We start from the raw sequence: 19,281 nt of genomic DNA on the forward strand, positions 1-19,281 counted from the left end.
TTCAGGACTCAAACTGCAGTCAGCTACATGGCAGTGACATAGCCACTATGCTAACTGCTGGTCTCAGATATATATTTTTATAAAGTTTGATGGAAAGTTTGAATTAAAAAATATTTATTTAACTTTATTTGTTATCACTATTTTTTAATTTGATCAGAAGGAGACAAAGAAGGAGAGAAAAAGAGAAAGTGAGAAAGCAAGGTACCAGGTCCGGAACTCAAACCATGGTCAGCCATATGGGCATCTATCACCTTAATCACTATGCCACCTGCTGGCCCCAGTTTGAAATTTCTTATAGTGAGGCAGATATGGTCCCCACACACGTGTGAATTATGCCTCACATATCATGTGATTTGTCCTGTGTACAGTCTCATTCCAGCACTGTCTCCTGGGATGCAAGGCCTTCCCTGCACTGAAGTCATCTCCCTCAAGGATTACTATGGGATTTAAACATACTCATTTCCTTTCAGATGGTGTAATCGCTAGTTTTCCTACAGAGAAAATGCCAACAGGATCCTCTGTTTTAGGAGGTAACAATGCCTTCCTTGAAGGAGTGGTGTAAAGACTGCAGGAGTTCTCATTAAACAGGAGGAGAGGAGATGCCTGTGAAGAGTTATCCATGAATAAACATGAGCTCCCACCCCTTACTCCCACCCCCCCATGTTAGATTGATATCAACTGGTATTGAATTTGTTTGTTCAGAGTTTGATTAAATTTCTTTCTTTCTTTCACAAGAGTGAAAGAGAGAGAGAAAGACAAGTACCCCCAGAAGTCTCTCCCCAGCAGTCTTCCTGGCCAACGAGGATCACAGGCACATGTGTACCTAGCATGTACTGGTCAACCGGGGAACCAAACCTGTGATCTTTCACATGCATCCAGTGTGTCTGAGGAGTGCGTTACCGGTGTACCACCGAGCTGACCCTTATGAAGTTTTTTTCTTTTAAGTTTACTTTAGCTTGCTCATTCTTCACATTCTTATTAAGAGACCAATGTAACAGAATAGAGTCCCCAGAAATAAATTCCCAAACATACAGTCAACTGATTTTTGGCAAGGGGTACCAGTCAATCCAGTGGGAAAAGGAAAACGTCTTCAGCAAATGGTGCTGGAATAACTGGATTTCCACTTGCAGAAAGATGAATCTGAACCCCTACCTCTCACCTTTGACAAAAATCAAGTCAAGGTGGATCAAGGATCTAAATCTAAGACCTCAAACTATAAAGCTGCTCCCGAAAAACAGTGGGGAAACTCGGAGACATTGGTGAAGGGAAAGATTTCTTAAATAAGAAGCACAATCAATCATTCCCAAAATAGACAAGTGGGATTACATCAGACTATGAAGTTTCTGCATGGCAAAAGACACAGTAATTAGTGTGAATTGACAGCCCTCAGAATGGGAAAATATTTTTGTAAATTATGCATCAGACAATGGACTGATAACCCAAATACACAAGGAAATCAAGCCACTGTTTGGAAAAAAAAATGGTCAAACCTATCAAAAGATGAGAGAAGGAGTTGAAAAAACCACTCTCTAAAGATGTCATATGAATAGCCAAAAGGCATATGAAAGAATGCTCAACATCCCTCATCGTAAGAGAAATGCAGATCAAAACAACAATGAGGTACCACCTAACCCCAGTCAGAATGTCTAAGATTAAAAAAAAACAAAAAATGATTAAGTGTTTGCAGGAGTGTGGTGAAAGGGGAACTCTTTTAAACTGCTGGTGAAAATGTAAATTGGTCCAGCCACTATGGAGAACAATTTGGAAATTCCTCAAAAATCTACAAATAGAATTACCATATGATCCAGTAATCCCACTCCTCGGTATCTACCCAAAGGACAGAAGAATTCTTCATCGGAAAAGTGCTTGCACATCGATGTTTATTGCGGCACTATTCATGATTGCTAAGACATGAAACCAACCCAATTGCTCCTGTATGGATGAATGGACTGAAAAACTGTGGCGCATATACTCTATGGAATACTATTCAGCCATAAAAAACAACAAAACCCTGGCTTTTGACAGAAAGTGGAAGAATATGGAAGATTTACTGCTGAGTGAAGCAAGCCAGGCTATGAAGGAGAGATACTGTATGTCTCCACTTAATATATACCAAGTGTCTGCACTCTATGACCGAAACTGATTAACTAAAAGATATACAAACACAAGAGATGGGTGTGAATGCCAGATGTGGGGTGTGTGGAGGAGTGGGGCGGAGGGAAGGACATTTGGAGGAGGGATACAGAGGCAGAGCATTGATGGGATGGGGAGGTGTGGTGTTATCTGTTGAAGATATTTTGATCAACTGGACTGAGGAGAAATGTTCACATATTGAAATGTTCACTTCATAAGCTAAACAATGCCATTGAATGTATATAAAAATAAATAAATAAACAAATAATAAAATAAAAAAGAAAAGCCTTTAATATAAAAGAAAAAAACTTATTTTAGCTGTTAGATAAAATACTCATTGTTTTTCTTCTATTAATTCATGGGAACTCTCTTCCAGGTAAAGATCCTTACTAACACTAGAGAGATGAGGTACCTAAATGAATTTCTAGCTTTCTATCTTCCTGGCACTTCAAAACTTTTTTTTTAAAAAAACTTAATCTAAGCCTTTCTGACAAATGCTAACATGGTATACCAAAAGATATTTTCATGAAAAATGAGACATTTTTTTTTAAATCCATGCATTTATTAAATTTATTTAATTTCTCCTTTCTTCCTTCCTTCCTCCCATGAGAGAGAGACAGAGAAGCTCCCTGCTAGGGTTCTCATATGCTGCAATCCACCCCAGCCTCAGATGGCCTAGATCTTGTACACGCCTGGCATGTACAGGGTGGTCCTTGGACAAGAACCAAAGATCTTCCCTGGAGGATCTGGTTATGTTATGACTGTGACACTGTCTGGCCCTGTGTATCCGTGACTTTGACATTCACTCCTGACTATGTGAATGGGCGTGCTTGTTTTTCTTTCACACTATAACCTTTGGCATGAATATCTGGAGAGACATATGCTGGCTGTAATTTCCAATCAGTTCAAAACAATCTAGCCTTTTAGCCCAGGAAAGGTTAATTTCACACAAATGTCATGGTGGGAAGATGGGGAAGGTGAAATAGACTAGAAAAAAAATAATCAGAACAATATCGCAAATAAAAACATTTCTTATATCAAATAGGCCTTCGGCCCCACTTTGGTCTCTTCATCTAGATCTAAAGTGGACCGTCTTGGGAACATGGAAGTGCCATATGAACACTGGGTTCAGCCTCACAGCTCACACACAGTAGAAGAGACACCGCTGGGCAAGGATCTGCCTGTTGGTGCAGGGCGGCCAGGGAACGGTCAACGAGGAATCCCCAGGCAGCACGTGAGAACAAACCTGACCTGAATAGCCTTTTATGGGGGTGGAGAGGGAGCCTATAATTAAATGACTGAGAAGCAAAATGAAGAGAACAGGTTTTGCTTTTAGCAAATCACTTGGCAAAGGATTTCTCACAAGGCTATTGAACAGAGCTGGCAATAATATCTAAGCAAAGCCGAAGAGCAGAAATATAGATGATGCAGAAAGGCAGGCTGCAACTTGGCAACGGGCTGGCAGGGGAGTGTGGATGGAGTCCACCAGGAGAACTATCACCCACACCTTCCGGAAATGCACAAAGAGATTGAGAAGCTGAGGTGGACAGTCACATTTCAAGACGATTTTGCTTGAAATGGGTAAATGGGTACCTGGAATGCAGTCTGCAATTCGCTGCTGGATACAACATGGGTCTACTCACTACAGAGGAACAGAAACTCTTTTTTTTTCTTTTTTTTTTAGAGATTTTTGCTATAGGGTGTGTATACTCACCAGAGAGACAGAAAGCGAGAAATCATCACCAGGGGGATGGCCACACTGCAATCCCTTCTCCTCCATTCTCCTCTCGGGATCTGGGACATGTATGCACACATGCCCAGCGTGAGTTTCAAGCCGCCAGGTCTGGGACTCGAACTGCTGTCAACTACGTGGGAGTCCAGTGATGTAACTGCTATGCCATCTGCTGGTCCCCAGAAAATCATTTTAAAGGCACAATGAAATGAGTCTGGTTGCCATCCAATACACAAATTAGGGGACTGTGCGCTGACAGCATACCGCCTTGAAACTCCGAGGTCAGGGGCCACACATGGAGGTTTGCCTAAGGGACTAACTTCTGGAGTTGTGCAGTTCAACAAGGTAATGGCAGCCTTTTAAAGGCCTGCTCAAGTCCATTTAGAATAGCACGCAAAGTAGCACTTACGACTACAAATAGGCCTTTGAGCGTTTGGGCAAGTGTGGAGGACGGCGGGCTGGCAGGAGGAGAGGGCCGGCGGAGGGCAGGCCTTGAGAGCTGAGCGTGTTAAGATGTGAAAAGAGGTGATTTAATCAAGGTTTATGAGTATCTGATGGGCTCACACAAAGAAGCTAGGGCAAGACCTGCTCACGCCGTGAGGATAAAGGATCCTCCAGACGGTTAATTAAAGCGAAAAGGGGGAGATTTCATAGGCAAAGTCTTTCTTTTGTAGGGTCACTGGTAAGTGGGGATAAAAGATGCAGTAGAGTTAAGAAAGCAGAGAAGACACAGGACAGCCTGGATAAGACCCTGACAAGCGGCATCTCAGGAAGCCACCCCAGCCTCCCTCCCCTCTCCCTCCATGACTCTCATTTCCCACCTTCTAGGCACCCTTGTTAAAGTTCCTTTTGCCCCGAGTCCTGAAGACAGAGGAAAACCACCAGAAAAAGAGGAGCTGCACATTCCAAACGCCATCACGGGGCATGGCAGGCTGGGAGGCTGCTCGGCTTATGATAGGTGGATCGCATGTGTGCACACGTGTGTGGGTGTGTATGTGTGTGAACGTGCAAGGGTGAGACCTGTGGGACACAAATGCTTTTAGGGGGAAGATGGAGGAAAAGATTTTAGTAATGTATTTGTCATGTGACTTTAAAGGCTGGTTGGTTCAGAAAAAAGCAAATGATGACAAATGGCCTCTGTTCTTTTTCCAAAGTGGTAAATCAGTTGACCAATTGTCTTTCTCTCTCACTGTGCACACTCGCACACGTGTGCGCACAGTCACCAGGGGTGGATTAGTTCTCTCCACCTTCCAGCACCAATGGTTTGTATTGGCACTCCGAGTTACGACAAAGAATAAAATATAGGCAGAAACCAAGCCAGCCTGGGCCCCAGTCCCTACTTGCACTGCAGCCCTGTGACAGCTGTCTGCCTGTGCATCACGGTGACTGCCTTCTCAGCCACCACCCCGTGTCCCCGTATGGCTCCAAGTGAGCCCCTCTGCAGGCAGCCACTGCTGCTGCTTGGGAGGCGTCCATCTGACCGATATGGCTGCCACCGTCCCCCTTGGCACAGCCAGTGCCTGTGCCGTCCTGACCCCTGATGGAGAATAGATTGGAGGACGTATAGAGAAAAGATCCAGAAGTTTTCTCTGAACCTGGAGAGGAGCTGGTCCCAAAGTCACGCCTGACTTACAGGCCACGGCACGGCTGGTTAACCATCAGCCCTCCCAGCATCGCAGAAGGTGCCCCCAGATGCGGTGGAGGAAAGTGCCCAAAGGAAACGTGCCCAGATTTGAACGAGAGCTGCTGCTGGTGTGCCAAGGTCAGGAAAACAATCAGCCATCTCATCCTGGCCAAAACCAGCTAACCATTCGCCCTGCTTGGAAAAAGCCCTGCCAGTCTGCCTGACGACAGGGGGGGGGCGGTACTGGGCCAAGAGTGAGGGACCTGGCAGCATTCGGGGGCACCTCGAAAGAAGGTGGCTGCAGCTGCTCGTACACGAACACATGTCTGGGAGGGATGTGCCTCACTCAGCGCTTCACTTAAAAACGATCGGTGACCCTCTTCCTGTCCCTGCTGCTTTCTGACAGATGTCAGTGGGCATCTCCCAATACCCAGTGCCATGTTATCTTGCCATCCCAAATACTCACTCTTTAACAAATCAAATTAACTTTTAAAATTACTCCCATCATCAGTCGACAGCTGCGCCCCTACTAGTGGGCTCAACCTCACCAAGTCAGTCTGATTGAGAATCACTTTCTTTTCAGGGAGAAACAAACCAGCCTAGGTTTGGAACTTATTCAAAAGTAAAAACAATTTTTCCCCCCAGAGAAGATTCTTAGCATATCATTCCCCACCAAGTAAGATTTTTCTTTAACAAACAACTGATTTCTCTTTCACTCAGATATTCAGGGTGAGATTGACAGCGACCATAAAATTGAAATGCGCAAGCAAAGGAGCAAATGCATTCATTTTCTAAATACTCACGTTTTTTTAAAAAATAAAATACCGCCAGCTATGTAGCGCAGCAGTTATGAGCTGTGCACTGGAAGCCAGATCTCACATGGTCAATCACAGTTTGAATCCTGGCCCTGACAGCTCGAGAAACTTGCCAGACACATGTGTGTGCCTGCCCAGAACCTAGATGGGAAGGAGAAATGGAGGAAGGAGAACCACAGAGTGGCCAAGCCCCACTGTGGGATGCGATCCCTGTCTTTCTCTCTCTCTTTTTTCCTCTGGCAAATGCACGCACCCTCTGACAATAAAAACAAAACAAAACAAAACATTAAAAAAATAAAATAGAGACCAGCAGATGGCGTAATGGTTGCATTGCTGGACTTTCACATCGTTGACTGTGGTTCGAGTCCTGGACTTGGTGACTTAAAACTCATGCTGGGCATGTGTGCATGTGTGCCCCAAATCTGGAGAGGAGAATGAAGGAGAAGGGATTGCCACGTGGCCATCCTCCCTGGGGGGATGATAGCTTGCCTTCGGTCTCTCTGTCTCTCCAGCGAGCACACACACCCTATTACAAAAATCTCTCTCAAAATAAATAAATAAATAAATAAATAAAATAAATTTGGAGTCAATTCTCCAAATACTTGAGGGAAAGCTCCTCAGCTTTCAGGAGGAACAGTCCTGGCCCCATCAGTTTGAAAAAACACCAGGAGCATGTGTCTTGCCCAGGAACCTGAGGAGATGGAAAACTGGAAGATAAAGGGTTGTGATGTGACTAGGCCCTTTGAGCAGCTTGTTATTCTCTTTCGCTTCTTTTTCTTTCTCTTTCTATTTCTCTCTGTCTCTCTATCTCTTTTATGTGTATGCATATATCCTTTCATATAACATGAAAGAATTTGATACTTGGGTCAGCTCCCTGGCACACTGGTTAAGCACTATACGTTGGGAGCCAGGTCCCACACAGCTAATCATGGTTCAGATCCCAGCCTTCATGGCTTGGAAAACACACCAGGGACCTGTGTGTACATGCCTCAAATTCTGATGAGATTGAGAAATGGAGGGAAAAGGATTGTGGTATGACCACAACCTCTTGGGAGTGCTTTCTCTCTTTCTTTTTCTCTCTGGCAAGCATGTGCCCATTCACAATTAAAAAAAGAAAGAATTTTATACTTTATCAAAATGTAGTTTATATTCGAAAGCATCAGGAAGATATCTTCATTTTAAAACATTATTTATTTAATTTCATTTATTAGTTTTTCTAAGTTGATTGGAGAGAGAGAGAGAATAAGAAGGTGAGAAAACAAGCTGCCAGGTCTGGGATTCAGACTGTGGCGGGCCATTTGGGAGTGTAGTTCCTTAACCACCATGCCATCTGCCAGCTCCAGCAAGATATTTTTATATACAAAAGGTTTCAGAAATAAAGTACTTTTTAGGAAACAAAAAATCCATTCATCATAAAAATACTTAACTAGTAATCAAAAGGAGCTTTCTTAACCCAGTAAAGGGCATCTATAAAAATATACATGACTGGGACTAGCAGTTGGCATAATGACTATGTTGCTGGACTCCCATGTAGTCAACTGCGGTTCGAGTCCTGGACCTGCTGCTTAAACTCACACCAGGGACATGTGCATGCATGCCCAAGATCCCGAGAGGAGAATGGAGGAGAAGGGATTGCGGTGTGGCCATCCTCTCAGGAAGATGATTTCTTGCTTTCTGTCACTCTGTCTCTCTGTCTTTCTGGTGAGTTCATGCACCCTATATCAAAAATATTCTCAAAAAAATATACGTGGCAAATGGCAAACACGTAATATTGAACACATTCGCTTTAAAATTAAGGATGAAGCCAGCACGCCATCTCTTGCTAATTACATTCTACTGTGTAACAAACATAGTTGTTAGTATAGTAAGGCAAGAAAAGAAATGAAAATGACAGACTGTAAAAGAAGAAACAAAACTTATTATTTTGCAGATGATATCATTTTTTTCTTTTAATAATTATTTCCATGCGGCCGTGGGTCTCTGTTCCGCAGGATGGGATTTGTTAAAGTTGTCAAGAATAAGGCCTACTTTAAGAGATACCAAGTGAAATTTAGAAGATGACGAGAGGGTAAAACTGATTACTATGTTCAGAAACGCTTGGTGATCCAGGATAAAAATCAGTACAACACACCCAAATATATGATGATAGTTCATGTAACTAACAGAGATATCATTTGTCAGATTGCTCATGCCCTTATAGAAGGGGATTTGACAGTCTGTGCAGCTCATGCACACAAACTACCAAAACACGGTGTGAAAGCTGGCCTGACAAATGATGCTGCAGCATATTGTACTGGCCCGCTGCTGGCCCGCAGGCTTCCCAATAGGTTTGGCATGGACAAGATCTGTGAAGGTCAAGTTGAAGTGACTGGAGATGAGTACAATGTAGTACAACGATGGTCAACCCGGTGCCTTCACCTGCTATTTCGATGCAGGCCTTGCCAGAACTACCACTGGCAATAACGTTTTTGGGGCCCTGAAGGGAACAGTGGATAGAGGCTTCTTTATCCCTCCCAGTACCAAACGATTCCCTGGTTATGATTCTGAAAGCAAGAATTTAATGCAGAAGTCCATCGGAAGCACATCATGGGCCAGAACGTTGCAGACTACATGCGTTACCTGATGGAAGAAGATGAAGATGTTTACCAGAAACAGTTCTCTCAGTACATAAAGAACAATGTGACTCCAGATATGGAGGAGATGTGTAAGAAAGCTCACACTGCTATATGAGAGAACCCAGTCTATGAAAAGAAACCCAAGAAAGAAGTTAAAAAAAGAGGTGGAATTGTCTCAAGATATCCCTTGCCCAGAAGAAAAATAGGGTAGCCCAGAAGAAGGCAAGCTTCCTTAGAGCTCAGGAGCAGGCTGCTGAGAGCTAAACCAAACAATTTTCTATGACCTTATTCAAGATAAAAGATAATAAACTACAACAAAGCAACAACAACGAAAATATTATTTCCTTTATTTTAGTTATCATTATTGTTGTTTTTGTTTCTGTTTTTTTGTTTGTTTGTTTTGTTTTGTTTTGTTTTTTAAATTTGATCAGAGCAAGACACAGAGAGAGAGCAAGAAAGCAAGAAACTAAGCTGCCAGGTTTGGGACTCGAACCGTGGTTAGTCACGTGGGAATCTAGCACCTTTAACCACCATACCACCTGCTGACTCCCAGATGATATAATCTTTTAAAGAATATATAGGAACATTTTAAAGAATCTATAGGTAAATTATCTAGTTGAGTGAGGGAGCTTAGCAAATTTATAGGATATAGAACCATTAAAAGTGAGTGTATTTTTAATGAACCTATATTCCACATGGCTGACCAGGGTTCAAGTTCTAGCCCCATCACCCTGAGAACAAGCAGGGACACATGCACGTGCCCAGGTACCTGATGAGAGGGAGAGCTGGAGGAGAAAAGATTGTGGCGTGACCGGGCTTCTTGGGAAGAGCTTTCTCTCTTTCTTTCTCTGTCTCTTTTATGTGCATGCATGTGACCTTTGGCATAATTACGTAATAGTTATGTGTGTATACACACACACACACACACACACACACACACATATATATATATATATATATATAAACAACACAAGTTTGTATCCAGCATATATATAATAGATAACTCCTGTGAATTAATAAGAAGACACACATCCCCAAATAGACAAATGTCATCAATAGGCATTTCACAGAAACTATCACATACAGCCTATGAACAAATGAAAAAGCATCTAACTCCATTATTAATCAGGGAAGGGCAAATTAAAGCCGAGGGAAAATACCTTGCATACCATCAGACTGTCCAAAATTTCTTTTGTTTGCCAGAGGGTGTAGGCACTCACCAGAAAGTGAAGAGAGTTTGGGGCAGGAGTGGTGGTAGTGGGAGAAAGCACCTCCCAGTGGGACATGTCCCAACTCGATCCCTCTCCTCCATGCCTCCGTCCGGTTGGGACCTCAGGCATGCATGCACATGCAGAGTTCCTCAAGCCACGAGGGTCGGACTCGAAATGCAGTCAGCCATGTAGAATCTGGCTCACCTAACTACGACGGGCTGGCCCATCAGCCAAGTTTTAAAACCTAGTAGTACCAAGGTTAGGCTTTATTTTTATTATTATTATTGTTTTAGAATTATTTATGTATTATCATTATTTTTCAATTTGACCAGAGAGAGGCAAAGAGAGAAAGAGAGAGGGAGAAAGCATGCCACCAGGTCTGAGACTTGAACCGTGGTCAGCATGTAGAAGCCCAGCGCCCTTCACCACCACACCACCTGCCCGCCCCCAGGAATATAATAATATAATAATAATAATTATCATTATTATTTTTTTAATGTAGTTGGTAGGCACATGCATTTGCAATTTGACTCCTTCGAGTGTGCGTACATCTTCCATATACTGGTGTGTTCTACAATTTAAAATGATGAGGCTATGGAAGCAGGAGGAATGCTTATACACACTGGGAGGAGTTTAAATAGGCAACTACTCTGGGACACATTTGAACATCACCTAGGGAAGATGAAGGAGTGCATGTCCCATGACCCAGCAGTTATAGGGCTAGGATTCCCTAGCAAAATTCTGTACTGGAAGCGTGTCTACAGTGCTCACGATACTGTCTGTCATGGCATCAAACTGGGAACAGTTCAGACATGAATCAACAGGAAAGTCCATGAGTAAATCGTGACAGAACTATACGGTGGGATTCAGTACAGATGGGAGCACAAATGCACTACAGCTACGTATCTCGGCGTGGACGGCGCTCAAACATGTTAGCGTTGTAAGGATGGTGACTACCTTAGCAGGTCACAGATTTGACTCCAAATAAATTCATACACTCCTACGGTTTTGAGTGTGTCTCTAAAAATTCATGTATCAAAATCCAATGAGCTGAGAGGGTGAAGATTTAATCCCAATACGGTGTTTAAAGGCGGTATTAGGATCCTTAAGTGGGGTGCTGCCCCATGATTGAATCCCGGCAGGTGTGCAAGGAGAGGGAACGATGTAGAGACAAATGGACACAGACACGGACACACTCTTCTCTTTCCGTGTGATCCTCTGTGCTACCTCAAGACTTTGCAAAGGTCCCTTCGAGCAAGAAGGCGCTCACCAGATGTGGCCCTTTGACCTTGGACATCCAAAACCATGAACCATATAAACATTTATCCTTACAAATGACCCACTTTCCAGTATTCAGTTACTAAGCAACAGGGAACAGACCAGGACATAAATTATTTAGGAAATCACGTGTGTGAGCGCACCTTTGAAACAAGGGTTGGCAGACTGCGACCTTGGCCACTCCGCTGGAGGCTGTTTCGGTAACCGAAGCTTCACTGAGACAGAGCTGCCCTTTTGTTTACTTGTTGCCTTTGGCTTCTTTCTCACTGCAGCCACAGAGCTGAATACTTGTGACAAAGGCCACCACTGGCCCTTTATACAAGTCTGCGGACCCCTGCTTTAGAGGAAGCCAGATGACTCACTCCAACTGCAGGACGGTGGCTACTGTTTCTGAGTCCTGAGCTAAGGAGTTATTTTTCCTTTCTTTCTTTCTTTCTTTCTTTTTTATTTTTTTATTTTATTTTATTTTATTTTTTTCAGTTTTCTGCTATCGGGCATGTGTGCTTGCTGACAAAGACAGGGAGAGAAAGAGAGAAAAAGAAAGAAAGTGAGAAATCCCACCCCCCCAAAGGGGGGAGATGGTCACATCATATTCCCTTCTCCAGTCTTCTCTAGGGATTTTAGGCATGTACACACATGTGCCCACAATGTTTTTCAAGCCACTATGTCTGGGACTCAAACTGCAAAGTCGATCATGCGGGATCCAGCCGCCTGAACCACCATCCCACTTGCTGGACCCAGGAATTACGTCTTAATGTAGAAGGTAGGACAGATTTTCAATATCACAATTCCATAAAGCATACACATGTTTCACATACTTATTTGCTTGTATGATGTGTTCTACAATTACAAAAAATATTTTAAGTTTATTTCTTCTATGACTGGGAAACACACACACACACACACATATACACACACACACACGTGATAGAAAGTCAGCACCTACAACAGGGTCCTGGCACCATTTTCCACTCCCAGTTTCAGCCAGCCCCAGATCATGGGCGTGAGCATGCCCAGTATATTCAGGAAGATCTCTGGACATGAACCCAGAACCTTCCCACGTGGGTCAGCAGCATGTCAGGTTTTACTGCTGCGCCACCATCTGGTTCCCCATTAAAACAATTTCTAAGGAGAAGGAGAGGTTTAGGCCAACCCTGTAGAACAATGGTTAAGGAAGCTAGACCCCATATGGTCAATCATAGTTTGAATCTCAGTTTCAGCAGCTTGAAAAATGTACTAGGGGCATGTGCATGCTTGCCCAAAATACTGATGGGAAGGAGGAGTGGTGGAAAAAGGACCACAGTGTGACCACACGCCATTAGAGGTGCTCCTTCTCTCTCCTTTCTTTTTTCCAAGGTTTTTGCCATACAGTGTGTGCACTCACGGGAGAGAGACAGAGACAGTGAGAAAACAAAAAGTCATCCCCAATGGTCACACCATTTTCCTCCTGGGATTTTGGGCATGCATGCACATGCCCAGCATGACTTTCAAGCTGCCAGGTCTAGGACTCGAACCACGGTTGGCCATGTAGGAATCCAGTACCTTAAGTACTGTGCCACCTGCCAGCCCAAGGAAGGGGTGCTCTTGCTCTCTTTCCTCTTTTCTCTGTCTCTCTTTCACTTGCTGGTGAGGGCACATGCCCTATAGCAATTTGGGGGCTGGGGGAGGAAGAGGGATTTATTTTGATCCTGGCAGTTATTCTACAGGTACAGAAAACACTGGAATTTCATGACTTATATCCTACATCTATGTCTGGTCTTGGTTCTGTCATCGTCATATTTTGTGGATAGAGAGAAATTCTCCTAAACTTACTACGTCGCAGGCTGCACTCAGGGGTAGGTCTCGGTGCTAAAATTCATGCTTTCCTACAGGAGAGGATAAAAAACGTCCTAGAATTTGAAAAGATAAGAGATTTAGATCACCAGGTGATCTAGCCAAGCTATCAGGACAAGAATTCCTTTATCAAGATCTTAGACACATGGCCACCCTCTGCCTGCTGAGGAAGATGGCTAGGAACACACACAGCCTACCCCCAGATTCTTCCACATCCTGCTTCCAAATCTACCACTTCCATTTCTGACCACTGCCTTTAGCAGCCCTGTGTGGAAAGGAGCTTGAATGTCATCTCACTGAAGCCCATCCATGGTGTATATGGCTGCTTCTGGGGTCCTGGCCTGTGCAAGGAAGCAGGAGCCATGTGTGGACATAGGCGGAGTCCATGTGCTTCTTCATGACCCTCCGCCAATGCCAATGCTAATGGTCAAATATCCTTTTAAAGTAGATCAAAATATCAGTCACTCTAAGCTCGTTCCGGGGATTTCCATCTTGTCCTCTGGTGCATCACAGCACACAAGTCTTATCATAGGCATCCTGGATATTTACATCCTCCACAGTCAACGCAACGTGCAGCTTACCTGTAGAGATCCGTGATCAGGTTGTTGTCATACCGCACACACAGGTTATTGAGGACTTGCTCGTGCTGCCCAAACAAGCGGATGTAGTTGGAGACAGGGAAAGGCTCCTTAGAAAGGCATGTGATGGTTTCCACCATCTTGTACTTGTTAATATGAATTCGGAAGTAAGTCCCATTTTTTGCACTTCCTGTTACTATTTCTAAACCCTGGAGGAGGTAGGAGGTAGAAAAAGAAATGGAAACATTTCTGAACTTTGGGAACCTTATCAGAACAGTTTATTTTAACAACTGTAAAAGACAGGGTTTATCTTATCACTCGTTACGAATAACAGTAATAGATACAGATTAAGCTCAGTGGAAGAAAACAATGGGTCAGAAACTGTATACTTGTATATAATGAACAAATGTTCCTTCGGATATTTTAGGCTGTGACTGCATTGTTCCAGGTTTCTAAATTAGTTGCTAGGTTACAACCAATTCTCTATAACTCAATACCTCACATAGCTAATAAGTAGAACTGAGTTCATTCTCTTCTTTAAGACTGTTAAATTTGATCATTTTCCCAGCATCACTTTGAGAAAAACCTCCTGGTGGAAAGTGATCAGAAAGAGTTTCAGTCATTTCAGAGTACTTAAAAGAAGCAAGAAAAGGCAAATTCTTAACAGCAAGTGTGTTGGTTAACATTTGGGTGTCAACTTGCCTGGACAAAGGAACACCTAGAAACCTGGTAGAGCATTTTTCTGGCTATGTGTGCGGGATGTTTCTAGAGAAGATTAGTGTGTGAGTCATGGGTGAGGAGACTTGCCCTCAGTGTGCTTGAGCACCATCTAATCAACGAAGGATCCAGAGAGAAGAAACACAGAGGGTGGATTGGCACCTTTGGAGAGAGTGGAACAAGTTTTCTTCTGCTGCCCTGGACATCAGAATGCAAGGTTCATCTGCTTTTGAACTTCAGAACTCACAACAGATGCCCCCACCCCCTGCTGAGTTACATCAGTAGCTTCCCTGCCTCTGAGGCCTTCCGGCTTAGACTGAGCCACACTAGCAGCATCCCAGGGTCTCCAGCTTGCAGATAGCCTGGTGTGGGATTTCTCTGCCACCATAATCAAGCCATGTCTATCTATCTATCTACCTATCTATCTCCCATTGGTTCTGTCTCCCCCAGAGAACCCTGACTAATAACAGCCAAGTTTGGGGAGGAACAAGTGTTTGATAAGATCTGTTCTCAGCAAGAAGATTTAACACTATGGGAAATGCACACATATGTTCTGTAGGCGGATTTTTAGTTTATAACTTGTTACAAACTATGAATTTATGACATTATGCCCTTTGGAAGTCAGTTAAAACTGCCATATAAACCCAAAGGATAAGGAAAATGCTGCTGTAATTCTGCATCATGACTCCTTTTTCTATTTCAACCTCTGATGGCTACTGAGTACTAACCAGAGATACACTTTGCACTAGCTCAGGTCATGGGAACTCTCAGTGGACAAATATGGGCTTTATTGGTGGTGGCTGAACCTTCACTTTGCCTCTAGACTCTGAACTTAGTACACAGTGATGCTCAATAAATATTTTTTGAGTGCATATAGATTTAAACTTTTACTCTGAACAAAAAATGTGGCATTTAGAAATCCAAGTCAAGCTAGACCACTGTCTAATGTTAGATTCCAAACATTTGCTCAGTTCTGGACATTATCTGGAGATTCTGTCTAAACGAGAACATAAAGTTTAACTTTTAAACAAATGTAGACAACTGGTAGTTATATGGATATCATCACATTGCGAAGTTCTGAAGAATACTCAATCAATTAAAGGTACAAGCTGAAATATACAAGAGGCGTGTCATGTAAATTTTGGGCCAGTTCCAAGTCTGTGTGAGAAACTGGGTGGAGGAGAGAACATCTGTAATTAAGAAAGAGGTGTGGGATGGTGCTTCAAGGGATATATAAGTGGTCCATCATTCATAGGAAAAAATAGATGTAGACAGCAAATATACCCCCATAGCTAAGTATTTAAGGAAAACAAAACTCAGTAAGACATTATCTAACCAAACAATGGTAGTACTCATTCTCACTGGGGTGAGGTTATACACTGTGGTTATGATTTGCATTTCCCTGGTAATTCACTAATTATTGTTGAGCATTTTGTGTGCGTGTGGGGGGAGGCAAACTGGTCATTTATATGTCTTCTTTAGAGAATTGCCCAGACTCATTGTCCATTTTAAAGTTTATTTATCTTTTGCTGGTGAGGTGAATTGTTTGAGTTCCTTGTATATTTGAGTTCGCTTGTCAATGTATAATTTGTAAATAATTTTTCCCATTCTGTAGGTTGTACCTTTCCTCTGTTGATTGTCTCCTTCCCTGTGCAGAAGAATTTTAGTTTTATACAAACAAGTTCATTTATCTATGATGCTGATACTACTTATGCTTTTGGGGTATTATCATCTTATGTATGAATACTAAAAATGTGGTATATATACACAATGGAATATTATTCAGTCATAAAAAGAAATATCCAGTCATTTAAGAAAACATGGACCAACATGGAGGAAATAACGCTAAGTGAAATAAACCAGGCACTGAAAGACAAATACCATACATACTTACTCATTGGTTAAAGCTCAAAGATTCAATTACATAAAATTAGAGAATGAAATAGTGGATACCAGAAACTGGAAAGGAGAGGAGGATGGGGGATAATGAAGAGAACTTAGTTAAAAGATACAGAATGCAAGTAGATAAGTGGAATGAGTTCTAGTGTACTATAGCATAGTAGAGTAATGATAGCTGGAGATTATTCTATGTGTATTTCAAATAGAAGAGCAAATTTCAAATGTGGACAGCACAAAGTAATAAAATCGTGGATATCTTCATTGTCTCAATCTGATATTACATAAGGTATAAATGTTTGGAAAAACCACATTGTAACCCATAAATATGTACAACTATTATATATAAATTAGAAACTTAAATAATAACCCAAACATACACACACACATACACACACACAAAACAACAAAAAAACAATGGTTCATCCACACAATAGAATGCCATGCATCCAATAAAAATTAGTGTTAAGACATATTTCATAACAGCAAAATATGTCCAGGGTACATTTTATATTAGAGAAGTAGGTCACAAAAAATCACAGTATGAGGACCAGCAGATAGCTAATGGTTATGTTGCTGGACTCCCACATAGTCAAGAGTGGTTTTAGTCCCAGACTCAGTGGTTTAACACTCATACTGGGCATGTGGGCATATATGCCCAAAATCTCAAAATGAGAATGGAGGAGAAGAGACTGTGGTATGGCCATCCCCCTTGGGGAGTGATTTCTCGCTTTCTGTTTATCTCTGTCTCTCCAGTGATTGCATGCACCATATAGTAAAAATTTCTCTCTAACAACAGCAATACCTTTCTATTTTCTTGTATCAGTATTTTAAAAAATGTTAGTGGTCATTTTTCAGTGGTTTGGAAGAGTGGGTAATTTTTGCTGTTTATTTTTATATTCACTTTACTATCTTTAATTTCTATTTTTTTAATTGCCAGAAGGCAAATGTGTTTGCCAGAGAGAGACAGAGGGAGAAAGAGACAGAGAGAGAGAGAAAGCTCCTCTCCTAGTGAGACATGATCACATCACAATCCCTTCTCCATTTCACCATTCTATCAGGTTTTGGAGCATACACACACACACACACACACACACACACACACACACACTCAGTGTGTTTTTCAAGCTGTTGGGGCTGAGACTTGAAACCACAGGCAGCCATACGGGATCTGGTTTTATTTTCTTTTTTTCTTTCTTTTTTTTTTTCTTTTTTTTTTTAAGGTTATTGCCATAGGGCACACGTGCTCACCAGAGACAGAGAGAAGGAACGTGAGAAATCACCCATTGGGGAAGATGGCCACACTGTAATCTGTTCTCCTCCATTCTTCTCTTGGGATTTTGGGCACACATGTGCAAATGTCCAGTATGATTTCTTTTTTCTTTTCTTTTTTTTTTTGGAGAGGTTTTTGCTATAGGGCACGTGCACTCGCCAGACAGACGGAGACAGAGAAACAGAAAGCAAGAAAGCACCCCCCAGGGGGGATGGCCATGCCGCAATCTCTTCTCCTCCATTCTCCTCTCAGGATCTTGGGCGTGCATGCACACGCGCCCGGTGTGAGTTTTAAGTCACCGGGGCCGGGTCTTGAACCGTGGTCGACTACATGGGAGTCCAGCGACATAGCCATTACACTAACTGCTGGTCCCAATGTCCAGTATGATTTCTAAGCTGCTGGGTCCAGGACTCAAATAATAGTCAGCCATGTGAGAGTCCAGTGCCTTAACCATCACACCACCTTCTGGCCCTAGGATTTGGCATTCTTAACCACTAGGCTATGGGGCTAGGCCTTTTGTTTCTACCTGTTTTTTGTTTGTTTTGTTTTGTTTTGTTTTAAGAGTTTTTTTTTTTTTTTTTTTTTTTTTTTTGCTATAGGGCATGTGCACTAGACAGAGAGACAGAAAGAAAGCAATAACCTCCCATGGGGATGGCAATGCCACAATCCTTTCTCCTCCATTCTCCTTTTGGGATTTTGGGAACATACCACATGTACCCAGCATGAGTTTTAAGGTCCAGGACTTGAACCATGGTTGACTGTGTGGGAGTCCAGCGATGTAACCATTATGCCATCTGCTGGTCCCTAGATTCTAATTTTTAAACAATGACCATCCTGTCTAAAATGATAAACTTATTTTAAAATACTTTGGCTGTACTGTGGCAAGGAGCCAGACTTTTGATGGACAAATTCTGACAGAGAGAGAAAGAGAGAAATGAAATAGAGGAGAAGGAGTGAAGTAGAGTGAGAAGGAGGGTGGAGAGAAGCAGGTTTTAGGCAGGAGTTATTGTGCAAAAGCAGGATAAGAGTTTGGAAAAATCCAGGCCTAAACCTCTGGCTGCAGGGAACCTTGTCTCCTACCTGATCACCTTCCCACCCTCTGTTCTTGTCACAAGTGTCTGACTAGTCCTAGATGCCACATGGGCTTCCTCATTCATTTGCATTTCCTCACATCTTAACTTCTCAGCATCACAGAATACTCCCTGGCATAAACTTTACTCGATGGCTCAGAATATTACACACTATCTCAGAATTAAAATACACATATAAATATAGATGGTAAAGAACATGACCATGTGCATTTCTAGGCTTAAATACAAGACCAAAAAGACCCTTTGAGAGCTAGCTGCAACACAGTGGTAACCCAAAGGGACCCACATGGGAAAGTCCCAAGTTCATATCCTGGGGTCCCCGTACATGCTGGTACATATGCATAGGCCCATGATCTGGACTAGCGGAGGTTGGGGGTGGATCATGGTGTGAAGACCTTGTTGGGGGTGCTGTATCATTCTTTCTCTCCCTCTCTGGAAAAGTAAATAAATAAACACCATTTGAGTTGGGTACCAGCAGCTCTAGG

At 42.6% G+C, this 19,281-nt stretch overlaps 1 protein-coding gene across 1 annotated transcript in view; it reads right to left on the reverse strand.

Annotated features, from left to right (window-relative positions):
* CFAP61 (cilia and flagella associated protein 61) overlaps positions 1-19,281 on the reverse strand; it is a 389,757-nt gene that overhangs the window by 70,827 nt on the left and 299,649 nt on the right. The window contains exon 25 of the mRNA XM_006163629.2: positions 13,823-14,028. Coding sequence (XP_006163691.1) covers positions 13,823-14,028 — 206 coding nt within the window. The remainder of the gene's footprint in view (positions 1-13,822; positions 14,029-19,281) is intronic.

This window comes from Tupaia chinensis, unplaced genomic scaffold (genome assembly GCF_000334495.1).
Source record: "Tupaia chinensis unplaced genomic scaffold, TupChi_1.0 Scaffold142716_1, whole genome shotgun sequence".
In the NCBI taxonomy this organism is placed as follows: Eukaryota; Metazoa; Chordata; class Mammalia; order Scandentia; family Tupaiidae; genus Tupaia; species Tupaia belangeri.